Genomic DNA, 19458 nt, shown 5'->3' on the forward strand with positions numbered 1-19458 from the left:
CTCAAGTCAAAATCATTGATCAAGCATGTTAAGCTTTCTCTACCATATTATAAGGCTTGGGTTAGGCCCTTTCATCAAAATTGGGCAATGTTGACTAATATCCCTAGAGAATTGAAGTAGAGGCAAATGTTAGACAAGAGAAGAGGAATCTAGATTCTAGATGGTTGATGCTGGAATAATTAGTCATTGATGTAAAATGGATGCCATATCTATCTTAATTTATGTAAAAATATGCATTTTTCATGTCTTATACAATTAATTTGGTAAATATATATATATATATATATATATATATATATATATATATATATATATAGTGGACGCTTCTAAGATGCTTCACTTCCTAGATTTTTGGGAAATGATGCTTCCCAAAAACATCCCCGCTTCATGCAACATTGCTTAGGAGATCTCATGTGAGGGAGCCAACAGTGGTAGAGGAGAGGGAGTGAGAAGCTCCTGAGGCTGAGTAGGGACTAAAAACGCCAATAGGGACACAAAAAACAAATTTGGGGGATGAGTTGGATATTCCTTTGAGCTCTACTAAGAGGAGGCCGAGATGGGCCGAGCAAAGGTTGAGAGATGTTGAGGAGCATGTGGAGGCTCCTAGTAGCACTTTCAAGTAGAGCAGACCATAGACCAAATACTCCAATTATTTGGCACTGTCGAGCAACATCAGTGAGTTTGAGCCTTTATATGCGAACAAATATGGAGAGATGCCATGATAGAGGAGTATAGCTCCATCATGAGCAATGATGTTTGGGATATAGTGTCGAGATCAAAGGAGAAGTTTGTGGTCACTTTTTGATCGATCTACAAGATCAAAGATGCATCTGATGGGAGTATCGAGAAGTATAAACCAAGGTTCGTGGCGAGAGGGTTCTTCCAAAAGGAGGGAGTAGACAATGAGACATTTGTACCCATCGCCAGGTATGCATCCATTAGAGCAGTTATGCCCATTGCTTCAGAGATGGGGTGGAGGATACATCAGATGGATATAAAGGTTGCTTTCCTGAATGGAGTGATTGAGGAGGAGGTGTATGTTGAGTAGTCTCAAGTATTTGAGACACACGAGAGAGATTCCCATGTATGCAGGTTGAAGAAGGCCCTTTATGGGCTGAAGCAGGCTCAACACACATATATGCCAAAATTGATGGATATCTTCTTGGTTTGGGCTTCACCAAGAGTGAGGTAGATCCCAACTTGTACTATGTACTCATTGAGGGTGAACCACTCATCTTGGTATTATATGTGGATGATCTCTTCTTGATAACATCAGAGAAGCTCATATGGATGTGCAAGCAGGATCTTGCTTTAGAATTCGACATGAAGGACATTGGCTTGATGCACTACTTTTTGGGATTGGAGGTGTGGCAGTAGCCAGGAGATATTTTCCTTTGGAAGGGAAAATATGTAGTGGAGATCTTGAGGAGATTTAGGATGGAGGAGTGTAGGTGACAGGCCTATGTCTAAACCTATGTTCACTAACCTGAAGAGCTGAGGACTTCTAAAGGTGAATTAGTGGATCCCACATTGTATAGGCAGTTGATAGGTTCCTTGATGGATTTGGTCAACATTAGGCTGCATATGTGTTTTGATGTGAACACAATCAACTAGTTCATGGTGGAGTCGAGATAGGTTCATTGGGTGGTAGGGAAGCATGTGTTAAAATACCCGCGAGGTAGAGTAGACTTTAGACTGAGATATGTTAGAGCTAGAGGAGTGAAGTTGCAAGGGTACACAAATTTTGATTAGGCAGGGAATGTTGTGGACAGAAAATCCACATCTGGATGTTGTTTTAGCTTAAGATTAGCCATGATCTCATGTTTTAGCAGGAAGCAATAGTCAGTGGCACTCAGTTCAGCAGAAGCAGAGTACATGGCAACGAGTATGGCGAGTTGTGAGGCAGTCTGACTTCACAAGATGCTTGCAAGATTATTTGATCTATAGATGGGGCCAATGGTGACACACTGTGATAATTAGAGTTACATTAAGCTCTTTGAGAATCTTGTGTTTCATGATCGGTCCAAGCATATTGAGATTAGATATCACTTCATTAGAGATAGGATCCAAAAGGGTGTTGTGAGCTTTCAGTATATTTCTATAGAGGAGCAGGTGGCAGATGTTCTCATGAAGCATCTAGTGAAAGGAAAGTTTGTGAAGTAACGAGATAATATGGGGGTAGTGGAGAATTCCTTCCTAGCAAAGCATCTAGAGAAGGGAAAGTTTGTGAAGTAATGAGATAAGATGGGGATAGTGGAGAATTCCTTCCTTGCTAGGAGGGAGTGTTGATGTGAGTGGTCGCATCAGAAGGTTTTCTTCATGAGTTTGGTGTCTTAGCATGTGGAAGACATTATGTGCCTTTGCTAGTGATTTATGTCTTCTTTCCTAAGTCTAAGTTAGGAAAAGTACAATAATTAAAGTAAATTATTTATTGTGGACTATTGGGTTATTTTTAAAGGATAAATAATTTAATTATTTAAGTGACTTAGAAATAATCTCAACCGTTGATCTCCAAGATGGTTCTAGAAGGCAGATTAGGTTATGGATTTGGACTCAATGAAGATTATAATGGGAGCCTAGCGAGGAGGTGAAGACACAAGATGAAGAGGACAAGTTGTGTGAATGAGTCATCATGAAGAGAGAGTGATTTTCTTTGAAGTGTGAGTGGCTTAGAGGACCAGTGCGCAGAGAAGAAGTGTGAGTGGGTTCATGTGAATTTGGGGAGGCCGAGGAGGAGATTGCAAGGCCGACTTACCAGAGGGAGATTGTCTTTATCTGGAGGAGGCTGAGCTGTTGAAGTGTTGGGGTTTTCGCGGTGCGCATTAGTGGCAAGGCAAAAATCGAGTTGCTGGAGCCCGAGTTCATTAGGCCAATTTCATCCAGAGGCATATTTCCTTGAGGCTGATTTACTTGGCCTAAATTCATTTTAAGGGAACCAAGTTGCAGATTCCAGATTTATATTTTTCCTTGTATCTTCGTGGGTTGAAAAACCCAGATTTTCTAGATAATGGAATGATGGAGATTTTTTTTGAGTCAATTAATTTTGCAATGTGTGATTAATCTCTCTGGTTTATTTCCACTGCATATTTTTATTTCGAGAAGTTAAAAATACTAGTGATTTTACTTTTTGGGAAACTGGTGTTTATTTGGGTAAATAAATAAACTGCTGGGGAGAAATTAATTTGCCATGTGAAAATAAATCTGCCTAGTATTCGAAATTTAACAAGATGTTGCTTCAATCACCTCGTTGACCCAAACTTTGATATATTCTCTGAGGGGACCCACAGTAATTTCATTCTTGACTGTTGATGCAAATATTTCATTGTCGGTTTCAATTGCCATATTTTAAACAAGGTCATTATGCCATCTTCATATTTCCTTTCATAGTAGCATGTTTACCCATCAAACTATGTTTGCTTTCCCTCACGCAAAATAGATGGTCCTCCTAATATTTTAATAACATCAACAGTTTTAAAGAAAAATCTGCTTCTTTGCCCAATCGCATCTCAGGTCTCAATTAGCTGCTGGAGGATGGCAATATGACTATCCCGTTGAACTCGTATTTGTTCGAATATGTCATTTGTGCTTATTCATGTTAAGCAACATTCTAATAAAGTATTGTTAATTTCTAAATACCAGGTCTGTTTTTTTTCACACAGCAATTATTTTATACCTAGATGTGTTTTTGACCAGTAAATTAATTTTCTGAACTGCTGAAAGTAAACACACTGGTATTTTTAACTTTTCACAATAAATTTGCAGCGGAAAATATTCAGAAAAATCACACAAATAGCACGTAAATCTGTCCAATCAAATCTGCATTCACATCAATTTATTTGGAAAATTTAGGGCCTTGACCCGCAAAAATACACAGAAATTACAACAGTAATTAAACCAGGAAACAACTTACTGGATTTTTGGCTTGAGAGAAATTTCTGCCTCTGGAAATTCAGCATCCTGAATAAGTTTGGGCCCCGCAAATCTTGGTCTCTACTTGTGAATCTCATCCCACTTAGCTGTACAACCTGTGCACTAGAAAGACTCACCCCCACTGGCTGGAAACTCAACCTCCTTCCTTGCTCCGTGTGGCATTTGGCTCAAACTCGGCCTCACTCCACAACACAACATGCACAGAGAAATTGGCCTCCTCCTTCAAGATCTTGGCCTCCCTCTCCAAATTCTCAACCTCCTCTACTTCCTCTTCCAGAAAACCCTGGTTGCAAACTTTCTTCTTTTCATTAGTCACAAAGCCTCTCACTCCTTGAGAAAATCTCTTCTTCATTCACAATGTTGTGTCTTCATCCTTTTCCTTAGGTTCCCTTTTTAATTTCTCATTGAGCCAATTCCCTAATCTCCAAAGTGATAGAGGGCTGGGATTAAATCCTAATCCACTTAGATTAGTGGTGGAGATTAGACCTAAGTCACTTATAATTAAATTATTTATCTTTAGAAACATTAGCCCAATAGCCAATATTAATCAATAAATTAATTAATGTGATTTTTCTAAGTTAAACTTAGGAAAGAAAATTATAATGCTTGCTCCTCTCTAACAAGCACCTAAAGGGGACTCTCTGCTACATGCTAAACACTTAGCCTATGCAGAAAGACTTCCAATGCTACAGACATTAAAACTTCCTTCTAGCAAGGAAGGGATTCTCCACTGTCCCCAGCTTGTCATTGTAGAACATAGACTTCCCCTTCACTGAGTGTTTGGTGAGAATGTTTGCCACTTGCTCATCTGTGGATATGTATTGCAGCCTCACAACACCCATCTGTGCCCTGTCTCTGACGAAGTGGTACCTGATATCTATGTGTTTAGACCTAACATGAAACCCTAGTATCCTCTTGAAGATACTTGAGCAGCTGCTTTGCTGCCACTGTAACGAATAAAATAATATAAATATAATGTAAATGATAATAATCATAATTAGTTATTAGTTAAGTAGTAATTAGGTTGAAGAGGCATGTCTAAATGAGACATGACTCTTCATGAAGAGACGCTTGGTATATAAGCAAGCCTCTCGTTCTCATTGTAATTCATTATCATTCTTATTCATTTTATTAATATAATATTTATATCCTAAATGGATATTTTGACATTCCAAGTCTTTTGGGGTAATTAATTTATAGAAGGAACTTTGTTCCCTTCATTTGGTATCAGAGCAGCTTGGTCCTCTAGGTTGCTTAACCGGTGCACAAAGCTCGTTCTCTGATCCAGGTCTTTGGCTATCGACTCTTCGTCAAATTTATTGCTGTTGCAGTTCAAGCATTCGCTAAATATTTGGGAGTTTCTCCTTTTCTCCATTTTTGTAGGCCTTTGGCCATAAAAAAAAATTAACCCAAAAAAAATATAAGTAAATAAATTAAAAAGAAGAAGAAGAAGAAAAAAAAAGTAAAAGAAAAAACAAAACGGATACAAAATCTCATACCAAGTATATTTAAAACTTTTTACGTGAAGAAGCCCGTGGTTTTAAAAACAACCCATGGTATTTTAAAAGTTAAAGAAAAATAGGGATACAAAAGCTCTTACGTGAAAGGTAAATATTACTTTTTACAAGAGGTTTTAAAAACAACCCATGGTAATAGCCCATGGTATTTTAAAAGTTAAAGAAAAAATAGGGATACAAAAGCTCTTACGTGAAAGATAAATAATACTTTTTACTTAAAAATTATTGTGAACATCGTGACTGTGTCATATGAAAAGACGTGACCTTTATATTTATTAAGTGGGGTGACATTAAAAGTTATCAAGGGAGTAATTAAGTATATAGAAAAAAGGGACCAATTTATTATTTAAAAAAAGAAGTGAAACTATTATTATTATAAGATAATAAAGTAAGTTTTTTTGAAAAGGGGTCTTAATATAAAGAAATACATACATATATAGAGGGCAACAATATAAAGGAGTATTTTTTTTAATAAAAGGGTATTCAAGTTTTAACAATCCACATTAAAGGAGAATATTTGAAAAATATATATAGAAGAAATAAGTGATATTTTATAATAAAAATAGCTCCAGTTGACATATTGTTTACGTAAAAACATCAAGGCAAAAATGGAGACTAGTAATGAAAGGTTTCCTGAAACCCGTAGTACATGTGTTTACACACTATTTAAAATCAAAGGATCACTAGTAGGAAGAGACATCATAATCTCTATTAGTCCTACTGAAAGAAGTAATTATGTTAGTCCTAAATGTGCTAATCAATTGGTGATTCCTGAATGAAATATAGTTGAAACAAATATTTTTGGTAAAAATTACGATATAAGCAATCTACACCTAAATATTGGAGATTATACTTTTACCTCACAATTCACCATGCAAACCTTATCCTTTAATGATAGTGACATTGTTTTGGGATCACAATGGATGAAATCTCCAGGTTCTTTTATTCTAAATACTAAGAGGAAGTTTTTAACATTTTCTTACAAGAAGAAGAAAATAACACTCCAAGATGTTACACTGAAACCTAATTCAGTAACGCCAGAAGATATATTGGATATTTCAAAAGTAATTTCTCAAGAAGGTAAAAAAGTATTACAAAATATGCAAAATGATATTGACAAAATCACTATTGACAAAAATGAAGAAGTTTCTCAACTTAAAAAACATAGTGAAAAATTATTGACGCAAATTAAGAAACTTAAGAAGGATGAGAAGTCATTAGAAAACAAGGTACAAGAACTTATCGAGAAAGAAGCATCAAATGTAGGAATTGAAGTTGATGACAAAACAACAAATACCGATCCAGTGAATATGACAACTCAAGAAGACAAGTCAGTGGAAGAAACGACACGTAGATGTTGCAATTCAGACAATGAACATCCCAAGTGAATGTTCCATAACCATCTCAACAACATCTTTGCCAGAAGAAAATATAAAAATTGGCACATGCTCAGTAAGGAGAAATCAAACCAAAAAAGTTCCATATCGGCATCTGAATCATGAGAACAGACGAATCAACCATGCTACATATTTGAACCAGTCAGAACCGAAACAACAAATTGATGTTCCAGATAATAATGATGTAACATCAATTCCATCTTATGTTGACAAGTTGTTACAAAATTTTAGTGATCAGAATGCTATACAGAGGATTAATTTTGGATGGTTTTATCCCTTCTTAGTGCGACAATTTTGTTTGTCACTAAGAAGATCATATTAACTTGTATCGACGAGGATGACTATTCCGAGACAGAAAGACTTTCGAAGCAGAAAAAGAGATCAAGCCTTTTTCATCGACAAGCTTTGAGGACAAAGCTCTTTGAAGAAGGAGGCAATGTAACAAATAAAATATATAAATAATATAAATATAATGTAAATGATAATAATCATAATTAGTTATTAGTTAAGTAGTAATTAGGTTGAAGAGGCATGTCTAAATGAGACATGACTCTTCATGAAGAGACACTTGCTTGGTATATAAGCAAGCCTCTCGTTCTCATTGTAATTCATTATCATTCTTATTCATTTTATTTAATATAATATTTATATCCTAAATGGATATCTTGACATTCCAAGTCTTTTGGGGAAATTAATTTATAGAAGGAACTTTGTTCGCTTCAGCCACCTAATGAACCCTCCGTGGATCCACATTAAACTGACTGAGTATGTTCTTAGCAAAACATATATTTGGCCTAGTGTTGATTAGATACATCAAAGACCCTATCAACTGCTTGTACAATGTGGGATCCACCAACTCAGACTTAGAAGCATTAAGCTTCCTCATATTGGTAATCATGGGTGTTGACATGGGCATGCAATTCTCCATCTCGAATCTCTTCAGGTTATCTAACACATACTTGCACTGCTCAACGAATATCTCTTCTGGCTGCTTGCATACCTCCAATCTGAAAAAGTAGTGCATCATTCTGATGTCCTTCATCTTGAACTCCGAAGCAAGGTCCTCCTTGCACATCTCTATGAGCCTCTTAGATCCCATTAGAAAGAGAGCATTCACATAGAGCACCGAGATAAGCAGACTATAGTCAACAAGTAGATAGTGCAAGTTGAAATCTGCCTCACTCTTGATGAAGCCTGAGTCTAGCAAATACCCATCAATCCCCGAGTACCATGCTTTGGGTGCCTGCTTAAGTCCCTACAACGCCGTCTTCAATTTCTTGTGGGCCAGAAATCCAGAAGGCTGTTTTTAGGTTCATTTTATTGCTGTAATTTTTGTGCATTTATTTGTGGGTCAAGGCTCTAAATTTTCTAGATAAAGTAATGTGAAGGAAGATTTGATTGGACATATTTATGAGCTTTGTGATTGATATTTTTATTATTATTTTCCCCTACAAATTTATTGTGAAAAGTTAAAAATACCAGTGCGTTTATTTTCAGCAGTCCAGAAAATTAATTTACTGGTTGAATAAATTTCTGATATAAAATAATTGTTGTGTTAAATAGATCACATCTGGTATTTACAAATTAATACAAATAACATTGACCACTTGTGATACTGTTGGCAATGATTGATAAGAAAGAATCTATCACACACAAATCTTGGTAAAAGGTGAAGTTTCCCTTTAAATCCACAAAGCTGAATATAAATAAGCTGTTCTTCATAGAAATACTCTACCCTACCCATGAGGAGGTTTCAAGCTTTCAACATTCACTTATCAGGTATCTGACAACCAATCATTTGCTTGAATCTTGCTACAAAGGCATCTTGAATCTTGTTTTAATATCAATGCCCCCTTTTGGGGAAACTTTCTCAAAAGGATTGTAGAAGAGCAATGCACAAACAAGATAAGAAGACAGGAAAGATCTTGTGGTTGTCTGGAAATTTGATAGCTGATGAGTAATCTCATTTGGTATAAGCTAACCCCAATCAAAGATTGCCTCATAGAAACTATAATATATGACATGTAAAACATATGTGGCACCTTTGAAGTCATTTATTGGTTGATCACATGAGCAAACCAATGTTTTCAAAACCGTTTTTGAAAACCGGTTACTAGTCTAACCGGCCGGTTAGCAAGGGCGCCGGTCTAAACCGGCAAAAAAACCTGGTTCAATCGCCCATTTCACTAAAATTTGCCCTAAACCGGTGCTAACCGGCCGGTTTAGGACGGAACCGGCCGGTTTTGTATCAAACTGGCCGGTTCCGTCCTAAACCGGCCGGTTCCGTCCTAAACCGGCCGGTTAGAGGCATGCCCACTGTGTAATGCAAAAAGTGTATGCGGACTGTGTTTTAGGGGTTTTGGGGGGAAACTAAGGGTGTTTTCCCTCCAAAAACACCCTCTCCAAGCCTTTAAGAGGCCCCTCTCACTCTCATTTGTCTCACACAACTGTTTTGGAGTGTTTGTGAGCTTGGAGAGTGTTGAGTTTTTGGCATTTGCTGAAGTAGTCATCTTGGAGTTGGAGTTGGAGCTATTTTGGAGATAGTGTGTAGCTGTCAGTGGAGTTGCCATCTTCAAGAGGAGGCTAAGGAAGCTAGTTTGCATTTCCAGGTAAGGATTTGCACTTGAAAATTCCTTATTTGACTGTTGTCCATGAATTAATTTTTTTTATGTGTTATAAACTTCTCACTTCTATGATCTACCATCCAGGGAGTCATCATGCCTCCAAAAGCCAGAGATACTGCATGGGCTCATTGTGATATGATTGATGGCAAAATGATCTGCAAATATTGCCAAAAATCCATTCAAGGAGGGGGTATTAACAGGTTCAAGCAACACTTCGCTGGGATAGGAGGCCATGTAAAGCCATGTGGAGCACCAAATGAAATAATAGGGCATATTAGGGCAGAATACCTTCAGAAGTTTGAGATTCAAGTCACTGAACCAATAGAGAAGTTTGTGACTGCAAAGTTTGGGAGTCGAGACTCAACCAACTGAGTTTGATCATGATGATTGAGACTCATGAGAAGTTTCAACTTTAAGTGATAATGTTGATCACTATTATAGTATTACTATTATCATATATGTAGAGTCTAGACTGAAGTCTTGTAGTAGGCCACTGGCCCCATAGTTTGTAGGCTTTGTTTTTGCACTCTAGAGGCCATTTAGAGCCTCATTGCTTATGTATTTTGTCAATGATATGTATTGCACTCGGTGCCATTTTGATATATTCACCTTTACATGGTATATAAATGAGCAACCTTTGCATATTTTGTCTCTATTGGCTTGGAATCATGCTTTTAAATCTTAAAAATAGTTTTTTTCATTAAAAAATAATTATTTAATGTATTTTTCTAAAACCGGTTCGTTTAGACCAAACCAGTCCCGGTTAGATCGGTTCCGGTCGGTAAACCGGTTCATTAGGTGGACCGGTCCGGTCACCGGTTTCGGTTTTAAAAACATTGGAGCAAACAACCATTCAAAGTCCTTGTATGGTTCTATGAGCTCCTCAATTTTGTTGTGGTATGTGTTGCCTTTCTTGTTAGTTGGGTGCATGAGTGATCTATGATGGCAGCAATGAAAACATAGTGACAAACCTTGATGACTTGTGCAATCTTTTGAAACAGATGTAGCAATTAATGTTTGGATCTATGTTGCAGGAAACGTGGTATAGAGGTCCGTTTCCGTATGGAAACGGGTACGAAACACGGAAACGCGTTTGGTACGGCTATGAAATGCGTTTCCGGCCGTACTGCCACGTTTCCCGAAACGGAAACGTGGCCAGTACAGCCGGAAACGCGTTTCAGGGCCGTATGACCCACGTTTCCTCATTAACTTGTGTTTTTTTTAATTTTTTTTTTTTTTTTTTAATTTGTTTTTTAATTTACTTTTAGGGTATGTTAGTGACTTCTTGTTGCTTCTAGATGCGTGTCTAAAGTTATAAAAGTGAATTTTTGCCCTAGTGTTGATATGCAGTTCATCAGGGAGTTTGAGGGATATGCAGTTCATGGTAATGTTAAATTCTTAAAGTAAAAGTGATATTCTCCTTTATTTTTCATTTTCATCCTTTTACTTAAATTTTTAACATTACCATGAAATGACTCAGGATGTTTGAGAGTGGTTTCGCCCTCATTGGATTTCATATGGAGAAAATAGAATTTTAGATCTCACTCAAAATCCAGCAGACTTATTTGTATTTCAGGATTGGAGGGATTTCAATGTTTCCATTGGATTTTATCATGTACTAGGGTATGGAACCTGTATTTAATTAAGAGAACCAATCCCTCTATGCAGGAGAAACTCCCAATAACCAAGATCATGTAGGGTACTAGGGTATGAAACGTGTATTTAATCAAGAGCACTAAGGTCGTTCGACTATGTAGGAGGGGACTCCCAATACAACAATCGTCCTTCTAAAGAATGGGATGTGGATGCAGAAAATCCTGATTTGGATCTCTCTCTTACAGCCTTATAGTCTTTATTGTACTTGCAGCCTCATATATTAATATAAATAAAGGCTGATTTTGAGATTTGGATATATAATAAAGGTTGCTTTTGGATATTCTGATATTTCTATTTTCATTATGTGATCATTCATGAGTAAATGTGATGTAAATTAAATCTTAATGTTTAAGTGTAATAAATTATAATGTATCATTTATGCTTTATGATTGCAAATATATATATATATATATATCTATATATATATATATTCGCGTTTCCCCGTTTCCAAAATTTGGGGAGGTCGCGTTTCGTATCGCTTCCCGTTTCAGAAACTCGTACCCGTTTCCCTGTTTTGTGCAACTTAGGTTTGGATTCTGGAATATATGTTTGTTCTGAGAATCACTATGTTTTGCAAAGAGTTTCAATGCATCTCTCTCCTACACACTATGATGATAAATTTAAAACCCTTGCATTTTGAAATGGAAAACAAAAACCAAGCAAAATGATTGTAGGGAAGAATGAGATTGTCTCACTGTTCTTGGCACTTGCAGCTTAGAGAAATCTTCGTTGTTGGTGGCAAATTGGCAATAATGGCTATGGAACGTTCAAACCCTCCTTGGCAGCAACCACATTTCTTCTCCAGCGCTCAGAAAAACAAAATGACATGAAAAAAACCAAAAATCGAATTTTATAGGCCGCGCGGAAAGATTTCAGTGTCACCGGGCGATATTTTCCGTCGTCGCGTGATATTTTCCAAAATATCGGCGATATATCGGAAATTGCGCGATATTTTCAAAACCTTAAAATATTGCGATATTTGGTCGGCGATATTTCGGCTCGCCGAAAATATCGCGATATTTCCGAATATCGCCGATATCTCGGCGATATTATCAACACTGATCCAGAAAGGCACCAACCTCAGGATACTTGGGCATTGTTGATTTACTTCAAATTTATTAGCCCTTCCTTCAAGTCAAAGTGCTTAGAATACAACTGAGCAATTTCTTGGAAATCAAATACTTCCAGGATGCATTCTGGCATCCTGCTTTGGCCAACTCTGATGTCTAAATCTTATTTACCTTCTACTTTTCGTTTTCAGTATGCTCTTTGTATGCTGGAGACCAGTGGTAATCCTTATCTCCCTTTGCTAAAGAGTTGAGAGGAATCCCACAATAGCTCTCAAGCTTCTTCTTGAGCACCATCTTAATCTCTTGCCCTTCCTCATGCACAATCTCCGAATAGTATATTGACAAGGCATGGTTGAGTTCTGGATGACTCTTGATAGCCTCTGAAGTATAGTCATGATGATCATAAAGGGTGATCTTCTCTGGATGACATCATATTGAATAGGATGTGCCATATATCGGTGGGGTTTACTATGGCATGAGCAAAGGTTAAATGCATGGGCACATTGCAAGGTGACAACAAGTTTGGAGGCAAATGGTGATACGAGGCACATGGATTGCAGAAGGTGGAAGATTGAAATGGGGAGATACAAAGTGTCTGCATCTCACATTGGAAAGGTGATGAGGCGATCGAGAATGTGGGGGGTGTAGGAAGGTGTGGAGTGATATGACTCCCTGCAGAATGTGTTAAGATGAGGCACAGGACATGAAATGGGAAATCGGGGAAAGACTCCTACATTTCACATTGTGTGCGGAATGACAAGATGAGGTGAGACTCTCGCATTCTGCATTTCACTGGTGGTAAGATGAGGTACGGGACACGAAATGGGAAATCGGGGAAAGACTCCTACATTTCACATTGTGTGCAGAATGAGAAGATGAGGGTGAGACTCACATTCCACATTTCATTGCGGAATTTAGAATGTGGAGAAGATGGAAGTAAGGAACTATTTTGCACCACTAAAAGGAATTTACATTTTCAGTTCACCACTTAGCCAAATCAAAGGTTTCACTCACAGAAACTGTTTAAAGTCAAAAGGGATAGCACGTAAATTCAGTATGCACTGAAAAACTTATCAACGGATGGCTTGGTTTGAAAATTGAAAACTGACTCGACAACTTTACATTAACATGTCTTCCTTTTTGATAAAAACTGATTTCCTGCTGTTTGACAATGATGGTATTTGTCACACACTCAAGGAATGACGTTTGCACCTTTGTTCTTCTCATGTGTGGACATTGGCCCTATCTTTTGTGATGGATGGCCTAGGTATATTTTGGCTGTTTAAGCATTGTAGACGATTCTTTTGTCCGAGTCTTTTTTAGTTTTTCTTTAAAACAACTCATGTCATGCTTGCTTTTCTTCTATATTTTATAAAACATCAAAACCATTTATGAAGTCTCAACTTGATAAATATGAACACATATTTATTTGCCTTTGCAATTTTTAATTCCACCTTTCGAACCTTTTTCCACATACATACATTGATCTCCTCACAATCTATGGACTTCTCTCTTTTCAGGTTCATAGGTTTTGCAAAGATACCATGTTTGGAGTTTTAACGATAAACTGCAGGGATTAAAAAATGAATACAGAATACATGGGAGGTTGTAAAATATATAATATATTATTGAAAGGAGTCATTGCGTACAATGATGGAGATTCTCTCATGTTTTCATTCCTGAGGTGGTTTATCGTACCTGCCTCACCTAACTATTCTTAACTGATGGTATATTATGATTAATATCTTTTTATAAAAGTCACTTTGTTGTATTGTGACGTTATTATGTTAAGCTATAGTATTGTAGTGTTGATACTCCAACAGTTTTTCCTTCAAATCAAACTTGAGACAATCAATATGAGATGGTAGCAATAGTACTATTGTAAACAGAATTAGAAAAGATAAGTTGTAATTGCTGTCAGTAAGTTATTATTTTGACTCTACATAGTTGTATTTTCCTATTTCTTTCTTATGGGTAGTTTAAAAGGGTTTTGTTAAATGAGGCCGAGGGTGAAAATTTCACTGACAATTAACTCTATCTTGCTGTTGTTAAAAAAATTCCAGAGGGATAAGTCCCAGTCACATGTACTGCATGACTTGTACAGCTTATTTCGTTAAACATTATTATCTACATCTATACAGTTAACTGTAATAACCTAACATCTATCTTCATACTATTGCATTTCTCCCTAAGGCAGTTTAGGTACTAAATATACTTGTGAAAAACATTTTCAACAGAATTATGTAAATGTAAGTGACCTTTGTAGCCAAGATGTAGAGGTTCCTTCTTCCTCTTGTTGCTCTAGAGTCCTGCAGCCAGTTTTTTATTTAATCCTCTTTTTCCTCTCCCATCTTCAGAGTCTCCCCTCTTTTCTTAGTCCATTTTCAAAGTATTTTGTTGTTGCCTCCATCACAAACTGCTCCTCTAACTCTCATTGCCTTTCTTCCAAGTGCTCTTAACAGAACAGTGACTTCCTCCTGTCTGATGCACTTCCCTCCGAAGTACCCTCCTTGAGTTGTGCTTGCTGTTCCTTTCTTCCCCTATCACTTCTTTTCTCACCTATTTAAATGCCCTTTGAAGCCAGTCTCATGCCCTACTTACCATTACTGTAATCTTGTACTGGCACTACTTTTTGTGTTCCTCCTGTCTGATGCACTTCCCTCCTTAAGTTTTGCTTGTTGTACCTTTCTTCACCTATCGTCTTCTTTTCTTCACTATCTAGTCTCCCTTCGGAGCCTAACCTCATGTCTTCTCCACTTTCTATTATGTCGTACTGCCACTTCTTTCTTTTCATCTTGGATTACTCACCATGCTTTCTTCAAGCTGCCCTCAATTAATTTCACTGTGCTTACCTCATCTCTTCCACCTTGTGCCTCTTGTCTGCTTGGTGCTTATGCATGGATTATTTTTTCATTAATGCCACCAGTGATAGTGGCAAATCCATCTTGAGTGGAACTAGTTTCTTCTCCATTATTTACTGTTTTGGAAGGTTAGTTTTTCAATTAATATGAGTTGGAAGTCCCGAACTAGCATTTCCATGGCATTATTTTCTGCAGTAAGATCTATCTGATTACATATCTCTATACCTAAGGACATTATTATTGCTAAGTTTGTCTGTTTTCCATTTTATTTCTTTCCTTTAAGGAATGGTGGGAATATATTCTCTGAATTATTTTTACTCACCCCCTCCCTCCTGAATTCTGGGTTTTAGATACCAGTTCTCAGGCTCCTTTCTATCTTGTGCTATCTGATCCATAATTAACTGTGAGTCTCCCTTGACCTCCAGTCTTTGAAGGCCTTGATCAACTCCTATCCTAATTCCCAAAGTTGCTAGACTTGGACGTGGCAGAAATTCGACAGGGCTTGGCAAAACTTAATGACTAAACAAAACTCAGTTCAAGACTATGAAAACTTGGCAATTAAAAAACTCAAAACACAGGAAATTTTGTGAAGAAAAAATAGTAATGACAGTGTTGCCCAAGTTTTGCCCAGTTTTATCCAAGTCTTGGTAAGTTTCCAGAGCTGTTTATTTCTGGCAAGTTTCAGGAAGAGTTTTAGCTGAGTACTCATTTCAGAAACGACTTGGCCAAACTTGCCAAGGTTCGTGAGACTTGGTTGAGTCTCACAATCATTCTGCTTCCATCAGGATCCCTTCCACCTCAGCCAGGTTAATAGAGCATTTCACTAACTTCCAAGTGTTTTATGACTGCTACAAAACATTTTCCTTATTGCTTTTTATCACTCAGCCACATCCACCTTATCTAGTTTATTGTTAAAGGCTTTGTCAATGTTTAAATTCTTGCCTTCTGCCTTTGGGGTTTCCATTGGCTCTTAAATCTCTTAGTCTTCAGTAATCTTGCCAAAAGTTAAGCAGCATGTTTGAAAGCTATTTGTCATCAGAAATGTTTTTCTTTTTATTCTGAGCTCCAAGATTAATATAATAGTTTGATTTTTGAAGATAAAATAGGGTACTTAGGATTGACGGGCTTCCTCTTCAAGTAAAGAAACAATAACCACTGAGCAGTATACTACTTAGTAGTATATGAAGTCAGTTACTACGGAAACAAAGTGTTATTTGCAGCTGGAGTTTTTGTAATATAATCTTGAATATTTTCTGCTTTCTGTAAATACGCCCTTTTGTTTTCTTACTTCAAAATGTCTTGGGTTATTTGCATGCTTGATTTTTGTGGATTGCTTTTTGAAAGTGACATTAATTTTCTGGGATGTCATGTGTTTTGTGGTACTTCTGATATGAAGCTCGACTTGGAGAAAGCAATGATGGACTGCCTGTATGCAAAATGTGAGTTCACTATACCATCTCATGTTTGATTGGGCTACGAGACTATATTGGAGATATGTTTACTGGACTAGCACTTATCTGTGATGTTATGCATGTAATATTCTGCAAGAGTGCTCATATTTTCATGTTTCACTTATTTCAACGGTTTATTTTGTTGTTGGACGTTTTGGAAAACTTGGTTGCTGCATCAAGGGTGTTGTCAGCCTTGTATACTTTGATTTGATAAACTGGTGCACAGTTAGGGAGGTGCTTTGTGTGTTTGAAGCTTGTTGCTGATGATACTGTTGTAAACATGTTGCTTAACACACTGCCTTTTTATATAATTAGGTACTTGTATCACAGATTCACAGATAAAGAAGTGCTTTGTGCTTTTTGAAGCATGTTGCTGATGATGCTGTTTGAAACATGCCTAAGATACTGTTGTCTTGTATAATTAGGTACTCCTTGTATCACAGACTGTGTGATGGCTGAACTTGAAAAGCTGGGACAGAAGTATCGTGTTGCTTTAAGGTATATCTTAATCTGTTTACATAGACAGGATCTGCATATTTCCCTATTTTAAGGTTTGTGCTTGTCAACCAGCATGCACTCTACGATTTAGCATGATATTGGCTACTATGATTAGGTTAACTTGCAGAGCACATGCACTTTCCCAATATAGTCAACAACCTTATCTTTTAATTTTTCCCTTTGAGACCAATATATCTGTTTTGAAATGACAGTTACATTAAGAGTACTTTCTCATACATTTTGCCAGCTTCGCTTTGAGTTACAAATTTACATATCAAATATGATAGATATTTAAAACTATAATAGCTACTAAATGTTGAATGATACAGAATTGCGAAGGACCCTCGGTTTGAAAGATTGCCTTGCACACACGGAGGCACTTATGCAGATGACTGCATTGTAGAACGTGTTACACAGGTGAAATTCTTTTGAAAGTACTTTCCAGTTTTGTTGCTTCTGCTGATTTTACCCTCTTGTCAGTGAAGTAGGCTTATTGGTAATTTTATAATTAATCATTATCTCTGCTAATTGCACTCATGACTTTTGTTTTTCTTTTGCAAAAGCATAAATGCTATATTGTAGCTACATGTGATCGGGATTTAAAGCGTCGAATCAGGAAGGTAACTTTTTCGAACTTAGAGAAGACAAGTTACTTGTATATATCCATGTAGTGCATGATATATTAAAGTTAATGCATGTATTTTGGAGCAGATTCCTGGTGTACCTATTATGTACATTACCCAACACAAGTACTCTATTGAACGTTTGCCAGAAGCAACCATTGGAGGGGGTATGGATCTGCTCAACTATTTGAATTTTGAATTTAATTTTTCCTTGAATATAGTGTAGTCTTTTATTGTGTTTTTGATAGATTATTATATAAGAAATGGTCATCAATATGAGTTCTAAGTTGTTTTCCTTTGTTATTTGTCAGCGCCACGATTTTAGAGTTGATGCTTGATGTTAGTAAGGTGAAATAGAACAATACCGTAAGGTCGTACTTTTCGAGAGCACTCCGACTCTGCACTGATGGTCAGACAACTGTCTGAACACGATAGCTCCTGATTCAGATATTAATGTCCTGAAAAGTTGAAGAATAGTTTAGTATACGGATTGTTATTTCTTTGTAACTCAGGCCAGAATATTGAGGGGTGAGGTTATCATTCCAGGAATGCTATTTTTTTTGTGTGTTGTCAGCAGTTGAAAAATTCAAGCAGAAGGTCCTAAAGAGTATGTTATAGTCAAGATGTTGATTTGGAGATTACCACTGCCTTGATAGTAAACAGTTGATACTGCAACAATTTTGAAATCCATATTTCTCTTTTCTCTTCACAAAGGGCATTTCATTTCACATCATTTGGTCTTTATTTTAAGAAGTTTTCTTACCCTTTTGAGTGATTCTTGTTCCTACTTTTATTTTATTATAGATATGTAACAACATTAATGATTATATGTAGCATGCCCATCTCATGTATAAGTGGAAGTTCATTTTGAGTTATCCTTGTAAATTTCGATTTTGATTTTTCTGTACTGCCAGCCTACTTTTTTTTTTCGTTTTTTCTTTTTTCTAATTTTGTCAATAACTTTTAACAAACTTTTTTCTCTTAAGTTTGACAAAAAACTTTAACAAAGCACCCTTTTTCTAAATTTATTGAAGGAGATTTTTAACTAAGGCCTTTATATGCGTATGTTATGGAAAACGATTATATTCAAAGCTTTTAGAAACAGAAAACATATTATTTTAAATAATCCATAATATTTTTTGGCTTATATATTGATGAACATCAGATCAACATAAGGCCAAATTATGGGTGTTTGCTTATAAAAAGAAGTCACAAAATTTAGCAAACTAATCGAGATTCAAGGGACTTTGACTGCGAGGTGAGTGCTATAGTCCTTGGCGAGGCAGGGACTAATAATTCACATTCTATATATCAAGGATGTGTGGCTTCTATTTCATTTCAAATGAAGAGGAATCTAGTGATATCTGATAGTTTTTTCTATCTCATTGGGTTGAGACCAAGGGTTTTCACAAGAAGCTAGAGATCCTTGAGCTTTATAGTCAATGTTGATCAATTCAATGTTTTGGCTGTTAATCTCTCAAAATGAGAGACTTAATATGTTTAACTCACTTTTCAGGGGTAAACTATATATGCGGTGATTGTAAAAATATGAGCGAGACTTGTCATGGAATCTCAGTACTCGTATACTGAGGGTTATGCTAACTGCTCTGCATATATGATGCCTCTTTTTCCACTCGTATTAACACGATTGATTGAAAACCTATGTTGTACTAGTTTTTATTACGGGGAAAGATATTGATTGAAAACCTATGTTGTACTAGTTGTTAGGACCGGGAAAGATGGGATGGGGATGCATCCTTGGGATGGTTAGAGCACATTCCCAATTTTTTCAGGAGATGATGGGGATGGTGGTGATATAATAATAAATATT

The 19458-nt window shown here is 36.7% G+C and overlaps 1 protein-coding gene across 7 annotated transcripts in view; it reads left to right on the forward strand.

Annotated features, from left to right (window-relative positions):
• The window catches only part of LOC149193726 (uncharacterized), a 152562-nt gene extending 134207 nt beyond the window's left edge, over positions 1-18355 (forward strand). For all 7 annotated transcript variants that reach the window (XM_089404882.1, XM_089404883.1, XM_089404881.1 and 4 more), the window contains 6 exons: positions 16452-16494; positions 16932-17004; positions 17334-17421; positions 17568-17624; positions 17716-17794; positions 17939-18355. In XM_089404882.1, the coding sequence (XP_089261008.1) occupies positions 16452-16494; positions 16932-17004; positions 17334-17421; positions 17568-17624; positions 17716-17794; positions 17939-17952 (354 nt within the window). In that variant the 3' untranslated portion in view covers positions 17953-18355. The remainder of the gene's footprint in view (positions 1-16451; positions 16495-16931; positions 17005-17333; positions 17422-17567; positions 17625-17715; positions 17795-17938) is intronic.
• The last annotated feature ends 1103 nt before the right edge of the window (positions 18356-19458 follow it).

Source organism: Pinus tabuliformis, chromosome 2_2 (genome assembly GCF_031772625.1).
Source record: "Pinus tabuliformis cultivar Carrire ecotype Pingquan chromosome 2_2, CPIR1, whole genome shotgun sequence".
Classification (NCBI taxonomy): domain Eukaryota; kingdom Viridiplantae; phylum Streptophyta; class Pinopsida; order Pinales; family Pinaceae; genus Pinus; species Pinus tabuliformis.